Source organism: Mesoplodon bidens, assembly GCF_964165515.1.
Source record: "Mesoplodon bidens genome assembly, chromosome: 10".
In the NCBI taxonomy this organism is placed as follows: domain Eukaryota; kingdom Metazoa; phylum Chordata; class Mammalia; order Artiodactyla; family Ziphiidae; genus Mesoplodon; species Mesoplodon bidens.
The window spans coordinates 20,596,484-20,608,864 of NC_138172.1; the positions used below are offsets into that span (position 1 = coordinate 20,596,484).

The 12,381-nt window shown below is 39.0% G+C and overlaps 1 protein-coding gene across 2 annotated transcripts in view; it reads left to right on the top strand.

The window, feature by feature from the left end:
* MDFIC2 (MyoD family inhibitor domain containing 2) overlaps nt 1–12,381 on the top strand; it is a gene marked incomplete at its 5' end in the record, with an annotated part of 99,707 nt that overhangs the window by 52,893 nt on the left and 34,433 nt on the right. Inside the window, one exon of one of the 2 annotated variants that reach the window (XM_081246997.1) lies at nt 3,337–3,375. The exons of the other annotated variant lie outside the window; for it this stretch is intronic. Coding sequence (XP_081103123.1) covers nt 3,337–3,375 — 39 coding nt within the window. The remainder of the gene's footprint in view (nt 1–3,336; nt 3,376–12,381) is intronic. 2 annotated transcript variants of the gene reach the window in all.

The following is a 12,381-nucleotide window of genomic DNA, read 5'->3' on the forward strand; positions in this document are numbered from 1 at the left end:
ATGAGGATAGTAATAATAATACCTTATAGGACTGTTACGAGAATGAAAGTGACATCATAATAAAAACGGCTTAACAATTCCTAACCTAAAGCACATTACATTTTAAGCATAATCATTCTTTCCATCATATTTACAATGGGGATTTAACATCTTCAGTATTAGGCTCCAAAATAATTGATGGAAGTATCTCAAAATGTAAATGCATATGTAGAGATAAACTTGGAAAGAAACCAACTGGAGGAACAACACAAGACTTTCTTCATTATGTTTATCATGAGTTCCAGCAAGGATCTGTCTTTCTTTGATCTTATTTTTGCCCTCAGAAAAATAAAAACACATCTCAACACAGGGAAGTTTTAAAAGTGGAAATACGACAATATTCAGAAAGCTCAGACCTAGCACGTCTTCAAAAATGCTCCCACTTCCAGCAACTGATGACCTTTGTGGCTACTGTGCCACACATGGTACCTCCCCTCATTACAGAAGTCAGTATCACCACGGTCCGTCCCATGGCTAAACACGATGTGACTGCAAATTGGTTGTAAGCTGTACAACATGGTGGACACACAGATGAAGAATATCTTCGACTGTGAACGGTCAAGATGAGTTAGTAAGCTATTAACTTGGCTCATGTTTCAAATGATGAGTCAGTTTTTAGGAGAAACATTCAGTGTTTTCAAACTGCTTATCAAGATCCTAATTCTGTCATCTTAAAGGCCTGTATTACTCACAATTGTAGAACACCACTTAACATCTTAGTTGTCACAGTGATGTGACCCGGAATATGAAACTAACTCAAACTTTTGGCTTGTTTTTGTCTTCCCATGCAGAATAAACTTTTCAAAATGAGGGGCTTCTAAGGTGTACCATGTTTAGCCAGATAAAAAATAAACCAGATTGGTATGACAGTCAGCAGTAGAAAGAGAAACAAATTAAGTACTTATAATTAAAGATTGAGGAATGAAAGAATTCACACTTTCTTAGAGCTATTATTTCAGACAGTCTGGTGTCAGAATTAAAAGCCAACCAGTGCATCTGTTTACATTGCCAAGGATTTTCACAGTAAGAAGGGCTAGGAAACACATATTTTTTAATTAGGGTCCAAATCCCAAAGAACACCTAAAAAATAGGATGTCAAAAATAAACGTTCTTGTGATTTGTATTGTCCAATGTCTAAACAAAGACAAAAAATTATGTTTCTTACTTCTCCTTTATAAACGCAAGTGAAAGGAAAAAAAAAAAGAGAGAGAGAAAAGAAAAGAAAAGAAAAGTAATTCTGTTGCTTTGGCCACAGACTCCTTTTTTTGTTATCCTGCTTGTTTCTGGCTTAGCTACTGCTTTTCTTTCCCAGGATGAAATAATATAGGAAAAGCCGATTAAGGAAAACTTCACTCACACAGAAGGTTCACCAAGATGGCTCAGTTACCAAGCCTTAAAAGCTGAATTACAATGGCCACCTAGAATGACCATTCTATACTTTAAAGTACATCTCCATCTGAAAAATTTCAGTTAACTCTTTGCTTATCTTGAGCTTTGAATTAAAGGAAAGTCCTCTTTAAAATCCACAGTGATGGATCGAATATTGTAGTACTCAAATCTACCATTAGCTTATTTTTACTTCTCACCAGCAAAATTAGAGGTATTTTCTGCAATTTCAAAGATCACTCTTTTGGTCAGTTGAAAAAAATATATAAAACACAGTATTCTGTACACAAAAGTGAATAGACTTCTTTCCCTCATCTATTTATTCAACAGGTAGTTATTCATCATCTATTATTTGCCATACGCTGGGCTCGTTGCTGGGAAATACTGAACTAAACAAGACATCACTGCATATAGCATATAATCATAACACAAGGTGTTACCATCTCTAATATTGGAGGTATAGGGTTCTGGGAAGTGCTTACCAGTAGAAGAGGACTAGGATAGACTTGAGAGATGATCAGCCCTCACATCTTTTATTTGACAGAGGAGGAAACTAAGATATAAAAAGATTGAGTTGCATAATCCCAGAGCTCTTTAGTGGAAAAAAATCACAGGACTCGAATTCATGTCTCCAAATTCAAATCTCAAACTCCCTATATAGCAATACACTTCTCCCCAGAACATAATTTTCCTGAAAACAATAATGCCAAGCCATGAATGTCAAAGCAGTTGACTTGTTGGAAATATGCTTTGAGATCAAAGGGTCAACATTCTTCCTAATTGTATGGCATTCCAGATGGTGGAGAGGGAGGGCTCAGAGGTCAGACCCAACTGGATCCTAACCTTAACTCGTAACTCGACCATACCTAACTAACTAGTGACCTTGGAGAAGAATGAAACTCTGAAAATCATCTGGATTTAAAAAAAATCTTCCAAGTCAGGATCACAATATCTACATGAAATGGGTAAATTTCATGAAAGAAATTGAGTAGAAACTAAATACACATAAATTTTTGTCCCCTCTTCTCACTCATATAAATTGAACAGAACTGATTGAAAGACCAGGTTAGCAGAAACCACACCTCAGTTTCTTTATTTCTTACCAGTTATTTTAGCATAAGATCCAGCCTCCAATTTTAATCCATTTTTGTAGGTCATTTTTGGCATACCTCCACATAATTTAACATTTCTACTCTGTGAGTGTTTTGGGAGTTAGAAAGCAGAGATTAAACAATTGAATTTAGAGAATTTCATCAGCATACATCCTCTAAAGAGAGATGGGAAGGAAAACAAAAGTCAGAAGAAAATATTTAAAATGAATAAAGCCTCCTATATAATGTCGTGGGCCTCTTTCCATTACAGAACACAGAAAGCCAACTAGCATAGGTAAAGGGAATTTGTAGATTCACATATCTAGGATGTCCAGGAGTAGATAAGCTTCAGATGTAAGTGAATCCAGGGACCCAAATGATGAATTCAGTACTTTGTCTTTACTTTTTCTTGGCTCTTTGGCTCCCTGATTTGGCTTTATTCTCAGGCTTTTTACACAAGGCAGGAAAGATGGCTTCTGTCAGTCACAAGCCTACATTATCTTTCTACCTCACAAAGGAGGAGAGAACCCTCGCTTCCATCAGGCTAATCTCAAGTCTCAGGGAGCAACCTGATTGGTACTGCCTGGTTCTTAGAGCCATCCCACAACAAACCTCTATGGCTGGGAAACAGAGGACATGGGTTACCATGTCTCTGTACACGGAGCACTGATGGACAAGACCATTCCACTCAAGCTACATGGAATAGGTCCTCCGTTGGAAAGTGGGTTTCTCTTTCCCGATAAAGGGAGTAAAGGGATCCTGGAAAGGCAAAAAAATGGATATCCACTCAAATAATTATTTTTAATTTCCCTTCTTTTAGGATCATCCAGCTCAATTCAAAATCCTCTGGAAGACCCAGGTAGGTTCATTTTATTTCTTTGTAATAGCTTCCTATACTGGCTAATGGGTACTTTTGGTGCAATATGATAAGGGAAGGACTCCATCTTTGTCCACATCCACAGTATAGTGGCCACAGCACTGGCACACATATCATCACACATTTGCATTATTCAAGGCATACTGCAATCAGTTCTTACCTTGAAGGTGCTTACACCCTATCTCTGCAAACATGTTAGGTCACAGAAGTTTAAAAATCATGTACTCATTTATACAATACATGGATTCAGAGTCTATGTTTAGGACCCTATGTTCAGCGTTGAGGGATGACAAAAACCTCAGTCTCTGTCCTCTAAGGACTGAGGAATCTCTCAAAGATATCACTTGAAGCTGGAATTTGCAAAGAGGACTCCATGTATAATCAACATCTGAGCTGGGTTTGGGGGCATAAGTAGAAGTTTCACTGTTAGGCATGTACAAAGAGGCCAAGACAGAAAAGTTGAAATGTGCTTTCTCGCTTAGTGAAAAGATGACACAGAAGAATGGGGAATAAATAGCAAGGTAGCTTTTAAGCGTTCAGCAGTGAAAGTCTGCCTAAATATGTCATGGTTCTCCAGTAGGAGGCAGTACTGTGCTCCAGTTCTTCAGGGCTAAAGGAGCACGACGCATTACTGAGGGGAAAAAAAAATCCAATGTCACGTTGACAAATACAGTACGGCCCATTTACATTAAGCAAAAATCAGACATGCATATGTTCGTTAATGTAGATAAAAGGTCTAGAAATGAGTTATCCCAAACTGAAAATAGGAACAACCTCCATAAAGAGTAGTAAGAATGAAGCAAGCAGCACGAGGTGGGAATTTTCCTTTGCTTTTACACTTCCGTAACACTTAAGCTCTTTTTTTTCCACAATAAAATTTTATCTACATGTTGCTTGCCTAATAAATAAATATTGTTTACATAGAAGGAAGTTTTTGATCAAAATAAGGACCGAAATAACACTGGCAGGATAAGGAGTGTGAACTTTTAAAAATTAATGTTCTTGTTATCTTTGGTTGTCAGTGGGGTAGATAGCCAATACCCTGAGCAAGACATTAGGAAGAGTAACATTTGGCAGGTGGGATTATCTTCAAGCCAATAAACAAATAGGCAGGTAGAACTCTTTGGAGGTCATTACATAGATAAATACATATATTTTGTAGGTGTATATGTATATATAAATTAAACAAATATATAGCCTAAATAAATATATTTTATATAGGAGGTTATTCCAAATACATATAATGAACATATATAATAATGAATATATATAAATGAATAATAAGAGTTAGGGAGAGAGAAGAAAGACAAGTTCTTTTCTGAGTATGAGGGATTTTAAGATATCAAAGAAATGCCTTTAGGGATGTTTGCTTGCAAAGTGTCTTAAAGACACCACATCTGGATATGGAGATCACAACAAGCAGAGTCGGATTTCAGGTTAGATGTGGCAGTCATCTACATGAAGACGAGAAGTGAAGTAATGAATGAGGTCAAAAGGTCATCAGGGAATAAATGAGGTCAGCAAGGGAAAGAGTGAAGAGGGCCTAAGGCAAAGCTTTGAGAAGGATCATCCATTAAGAGAAGAGAAGCAATGCACTGGCTCATTCATTCACAACTAATTTTTTTCAAGGACCCTGAGCCAAACACTGTAGGTTTTGAGGACAGAATAGAGTGGTGGAAAAAATGGCATGGTGACTGCCCACAGGGACTTATAACCACTGGAATGAGCACGCCCACTAACATGAACTGAACGCTTCGTGACTTTGCAATGGCATTGAAGCATCACGTCAACCTTAAAACAATGTCATTATCATCTCCTCTCTATGGATGAAGACATGAGGCTTAGTGAGGTGGGCAATGTGTCCCAAGTCATACAGCTATGAAGTGGCAGGGACTTGATTTGAACACCAAGTTTATCTACCACCACAACCCATAAGCCTGTGTAATGCTGCAAAGTGGCCAACCAAGGGGTCATAGAAGAAACATGAGAATAGGAAAACAAAAAACAAAAAACAGCGTTCTATGCTAAAGAAGACAGGGACAGAGTCATGGGCCTGCTAAGCCATGTCATCAAGGAGGAGGGAAACTGATGCAAGATCACTGATTTCATGATTAGAAAGTCATATATTCATTCATTTATTCACTCAACCAATATGTATTAAGCAGCCAGCATGTATTACCGCATGGGCTTTGAAAGATCAGTTTTACTTGTGTGGGGATGGAAGCCAATTGTGAAGGATTAAGGAACAAGTAGATGGTAAAATCACTTGCGTTAAGGACTCCTCTGAGGAATTGGGTGATGGAAAAATTAGCTTAAGAAGGATTTTCAGGCTATGGGGTACCTAAGCAAGCACGCAGAGGCAGGATGGAGTCAGTAGAGAGAGTGAAAATACAGGGAAAGAGGATGATGGTGAATACAGATGCTTCCTATGGATGGAGAAAGAGAAGGAGACGCAAACTCCTGAGGCAGAAGGTTATCTTTAAAAGGAGGAGGGTCTCTTTTCCTCTGATAGGGGATAGAAGAAAATATAAAGGAACTGAGAAATGCTGCTGTAAAATGCAATCATAGGAAACTGTACCAGTAAGATTTTATGTGCACACTTGTAGACATTGGTTCTCGACCCTGGCTACACACTAGAATCATCTTGGCAGTTGTTACAAACTGTGATGCTTCGACTGAACTCCAGACCAATTAAATCAGAAAAATGTGAGGTTTCTTCAGGCTGAGGATATCCAAGGCTGTAAAGAGGACTTGGCAAGGTGTGACTAGGGGGGAGGTTACATGTGATAACAACTTGAGTAAGATCTGAAAAACTAGGATCCAATAAAGAAATGAATGTGCCTAAAATAAAGGAAGGAAGGAAGAAGTGGGCAAGAGAATAGAAACACTAGTATGTGGGCAGATGACAAAGGATCCTTATAAATTTCCAAATTGCTGCAAAGTAGATACATGTGCATCCCATTACTTACGACCATAAACTATACTAAGCACGGGTCTTAACAGTACTACTCTCTTTTGTATTCCCAATCAATCTGCATCAGAGTCCCTGGCATACAGTGGATACTCAACAAACATTAGTTGAATGAATAACTTAATTAAAAAACAAATGTATAACTCAGGTGGCAGCCCAGCCCTCTCTTCAAGTATCTAGAATCCTTGAGAAAGGTGGAATCGTCTCATACGCAATCCCAAGTCACTCACTGCAAATACTTCTCCCATCTCAGATCTACATGGGGCCTCAGCTGGTTTCAGGGGATATGATTTCAACCTCTTTATTCCATCAACAATAGGTCATGTGCGTAATCGATTTTTACTAAAGTTTTACAAAAGTGAGAAAACAATGGGGAGGAGGGCTTTATCAGCAAAACACCAGCCAGCAAGCAATTTAAAATTAGCTATTAGACAGCCACAGTGTTAACTACGTCACTTGGCCGTTCTCAGTGGCCCTTATTCCATGCTGAGTCCTTGCCTCCTGCCATCTTGCTGCACTCTTATTTCTGTCAAGCTTCACCAGTACCACCCAAACCACAAATTTCACCTTTTCTTATGCAGAGCAGTTTCATTATGACTATCTCCTACACGGAGGCTTGGGGGGAATCTCACTTTTAGTACCTAAACTTTCCCAGAAGTGCTTTTGCCAAACCAAAGGTTAGATATTAACCCCAACCTTTTTAGGGCCCCAAACTTTCATATCCAGTTATGGTTTTAAATGGTCTTTTCCCTCCTTCCATACAAAAGAATGAATCATCCTGGGAAGACAAATGGAAAATCTCCAACCCAATAATAAATGAGGCCCCGTGAGGGAATAAACATTCGTCATTGGAAGTCCACGGAATACGTATACACATTACTGTTGAGAATCATCCTTACCTTCCTTATTGGGGCGTCTCAAAATTAGTGTCTTTGTCTGTGAATGTCATCATCGTATCCAGTCACATGAGTAGTGATGTGAATACAGTGGGCACTCAACACAGACGCACTAATCATGAGGATAAAGGGTAAAGATGAGATACTCTCTGAGATTTTATACCTTATAATAATAGTGGTAATAATAGCTGCTTTGTATGTCCAAAGCCGTTTAAAAGCATTAACATTTCACATGGCCACACATCCTCGGAAAGCAGATCAATATTTATTCTTCCAAGTGTGTCGAGTATACAGTTGCGGCACCTCGAGGTGAGAGTGTCACCCTGCCAGTGTCAGCCTCAGAACTTGGAAATCACATCCCCAGTTCATTATGTCAGAATAATAAAGTGACCCTGGCTGGCTGAATGTATTCATTAATGGCTGGGGTGGGGGGGAAGCAGGCGGAAGGAGCAGACAATAAGGCTTTGGGAACTCACAGCGCTAAAGAGCCGGCAAGGAAACACTACTATTTGGTGTTGCATCAGCTCTGGAAGGGAAAAAGATATACACACACACACACACACACATACACACATCACACATCACAGTCCTGTTTAGTCCTTTCCAATGAGAATTTATTTTTGTAACTCCTGGTCCAAGTAATTTTATTGTCACTGATTGGAAGGGGAGGGGGATGGTAGTAAGAACTTCCTTCTGGAGTCTCTCTCTCTCTCTCTCTCTCCCTGCTTAGTGTGTGTTTTGCTGATTAAGCAAATCGACCTTAACTAGGAACTAAGTAGAAAAGAACTCTGCAAGGTTTCCTTAAGCAGCGTCAAAACGACCACAGCCCATTCTCAGAGCCCATTAAGAGGTAATCAACCAACGCAACTAACAAGTCACTCAGACCAGACTTTTGGAATTTGGCTCTTTTGTTCTGTCAGTTTGAAGAGCGCTGGGCGAGTGATGCAATTTAGAAGGGAGCTCTTTCAGAGCTTTCACTCAGGAAGGCATCGGGAGCTCTGGGGGTAGAGCTTACTTAGCTCAGAAAAAGGGAAAGAATGCAAGTTTGCATTGACAGCTTGATCCCAGAGAGAGGCTGAGGGGCTGCTTGTCTGGCGGGTCCTCTGGGTGTGGATGAGGCACGGGTAGGAGCCCTCGTCTTAAGTGAACGTGCGCCTCCCATATTAAAAGAACAATTACCTTCCTGTGCACTGCTCGCTGTTTGCTACTGCTGTTTCCTTCAATAAAACCTCTTTTCACTTGCCAATGGGAACCTGTCAGGCAATAGTATTTTTCAGGCATGATACACTTACTAAAATGCCCTTGTGAGCTTTTAATACATTTACAGTTGATAACAATAGGGCTGTTTTGTCAGGAAAGGTAAAAGAAAAGTATTTGTTACAAATGCAGAGCAATGGCAAGACAGGATGGACCAGTGTTGCTGTGCTTCGTGGCTGCTGGTCCCTCCTAAGTGTCAATCCAGCTGCCGGAGAGCAGGGAAAAGGAGCAAAATGTGATCAGGGTGTGGTCTTTTTATTCAAATTGAAATTCACCTTTTTTTTTTCCTAACATAAATACATTTTATAGACAATACATTGTTTCAGGGAGTAGAACAGATATTCTTCTTTGGTGATTACTTATTGATTTTCTTTTGTCTATAACAATTTAAAGTACTTTATTGCTTACATTTAAATAAATGCTAAATCAATAGTAAGTTATACAACTATATTGTAGATATATGTATAGAGACATTATCCAGAATGCATGCCCCGGTCAGAATGGAGACTTGTAGAAATGCTCACTTTAGATGACTCTTATAAGAGCAGAAACGTGAAGAAATAAAAAGATCTTACATTTCATCCTCAATGCTCAATTCTTTTTAACATCTTTATTGGAGTATAATTGCTTTACAATGGTGTGTTAGTTTCTGCTTTACAACAAAGTGAATCAGCTATACATATACACATATCCCCATATCTTCTCCCTCTTGTGTCTCCCTCCCACCGTCCCTATCCCACCCCTTTAGGTGGTCACAAAGCACCGAGCTGATCTCCCTGTGCTATGCGGCTGCTTCCCACTAGCTATCTATTTTACATTTGGTAGTGTATATATATGTCCATGCCACTCTCTCACTTCGTCCCAGCTTACCCTTCCCCCTCCCCGTGTCCTCAAGTCTATTCTCTAAGTCTGTGTCTTTATTCCTGTCCTGCCCCTAGGTTCTTCAGGCCTTTTTTTTTTAGATTCCATATGTATGTGTTGGCATACAGTATTTGTTTCTCTCTTTCTGACTTACTTCACTCTGTATGACAGACTCTAGGTCCATCCACCTCACTACAAATAACTCAGTTTCATTTCTTTTTATGGCTGAGTAATATTCCATTGTATATATGTGCCACATCTTCTTTATCCATTCATCTGTCGATGGACACTTAGGTTACTTCCATGTCCTGGCTATTGTGAACAGTGCTGCAATGAACATTGAGGTACATGACTGTTTGAATTATGGTTTTCTCAGGGTATATGCCTGAGTGGGATTGCTGGAATGTATGGTAGTTCTATTTTTAGTTTTTTAAGGAACTTCCATACTGTTCTCCATAGTGAAGTTCACCTTTTTAATAAAGACCTTTGTTTGTTCAGATCCTCTTGGATGATAACACAAGCCAGGTAGGTGGTGGGCATGCAGCATCCTTATATTTGAATATACATTTGGCCCTTGGATTCACCATGGAGCACTGTCTTTAAAACTCAAGCAAGATGAATTGTTCCATAGATAAACCTCCACTTAAAAGAGATTTCCACCCAAAAACTAGAATCCTCGAGTTATAAACTATAGTTTGCTGTGATCACAGCTCAGGTTTGTTTCGTTAAATGAAACCAGATATTAAATAATAAATAATCAATAGAGAACGTCTATCAGCCAATTTCTAGAGAGATTTCTGTTGTCATTCAAACATCCATTTGGCTAGAGTTTAAAATATATATATATATATGAGTCATCTATTATTTGCATAACGGTAACAAGTTGACAGAGATTTTGAGAACCAAATAATAGTTCTAGTGGTCAAAAATAAAGATTTTGATACTATCACACAAATAAATACATATTTTTATGAAGGGACATACTGGTGAAAAGAATTTCTGTTGTCATCCTAAGGGTGAAATGGATCTTCTGCATTATTCTGCAGGATAAAGGGAACTGGGTGTCATTAAACTATGTTCCCCTTCAGGAAAGAAATAATACGTGATATTAGTTGCTCAATTTGTATTACGGTATCTACCAATGGGAGACAATATACAGTGAAGAGGACAGCTCCCATATCTGACAGTATGGATTCAAATCCTGGCCACGATATTGTTGATTCTATGATCTTAAGGAAAATGTCTCCAACTCTCTGAGCCTCAGTTTCTTAACCATTATTGTGTGATGGCAGTAATAGTACCTACTATTATACAACTACATAGTACCACTGTTACAGTATCTACTAAGTACATTTCTTATAGGAGAAAATTAAGTAATAAATATATTGTATTTTGTATCAATCCTGCAACCCTATAAATAGTAAATCGTTATTATTCTATAATAATTACTGACACATATTTATTGATTACTTATGAGTTGTATTCCAAATTAACACGTTATTAACCAGATTGATTAACAGTAGCTGCTGTAAACAACCCCCAAGTTTCCATGGCCTAACTTAATAAACGTTCACTTGTGGCCACCCAAAGTTCAATGCAGATAAACACTTCTCAGTTGTCTCCTACCACATGGTGACTCAGGGATCCAAGCATTTTTTCTCTTGTGGCTCTGCCATCCCTTGAAGCCCCCTCAGAGTTTTCTACTGTATTCTTTGCTTATATCCGTCCAAGAAGTAAAGAACAAAATGTGGAGAATCACAGGGCGTATTTTAGGGGATAAACTGGAAGTGAGGCACATTATTTCTGGCCGCATCCCTTTGCACAGAACTATGTACATGATCCCACCTAGATGCAAGGAGGCCAAAAAACATACTTTTACTGTGCATCCAGAAAGAAGAAGATTCGGCTCAGTAGACAGCCAGTCTCTGTCACCAACATAAATCTTTATTAGCTAAAGTCAGTACAATTGAGAGTAGTTTCCTTAGCCATATTTGAAGCACTGCGTATGCCAATTTATGCAAATTAGGAGCTTTCTGAATATATAATGTCCTTCTTAGACGCACTGGCGCTGTTGACCACTAAATTCTTTTATACACTCACCTTCCTTGGCTGTGTCTGGGTTTTTCTTCTACCCTCTGACTATTCCTCCTCACTCTTCTTTGCTGATTCCCTGTCTAACATATGTACCAGAATGCTGATAACTGAACTCATTTTTCATAAAAAGTTTTACTTTTTTTTTTTTGCGGTACGCGGGCCTCTCACTGCTGTGGCCTCTCCCATTGCGGAGCACAGGCTCCGGACGCGCAGGCTCAGCGGCCATGGCTCACGGGCCCAGCCACTCCGCAGCATGTGGGATCCTCCCGGACCAGGGCACGAACCCGTGTCCCCTGCATCGGCAGGCGGACTCTCAACCACTGCGCCACCAAGGAAGCCCTCTTTTTCTTTTTTTAACAAAAGAAAATGTGCATTCTTCCTACTCTTCCTCAGATTCCGCTCTTGACTCATCTTCTCTGGGAAGACCTCTTCTATGATGGAGACTGAGCTGGGTGCCCCTCACCAGTATCCCTGTAACTTCTGTCAGAGCATTTGTTACATGGAATTCTCAGTGTCTCCTTAGCAGAATCTGCTCTTTGGAAGTGATTTGAAAACTGACTTATGTCTTTTATCTGAGTTTCTCCTCCCCTAGTATAATAATATCTACCACATAGCAGGCAATACCATTCACTGAATGAATTAAGGAATTTCGAGGTAAATCCAGCTATACATCTTAGTCAATAAAGAAAACCAAAATACAAATGGAACTTCAGTGCTACCAAAGAATAAATGAGTCATAAAAAAATAAACGGGAGGAATATACATTTACCTTTATAAAAGTATAAAAATCTTTTTTTTCAATTTTCAACATTTAACACCATACTTTTTAAAAAGTAAACAATCTTGAACGTTGCACCAGTTTCCAGTAAACTGACTTTGGAAATATTTTTCTTTCCTTCATGTATTCAT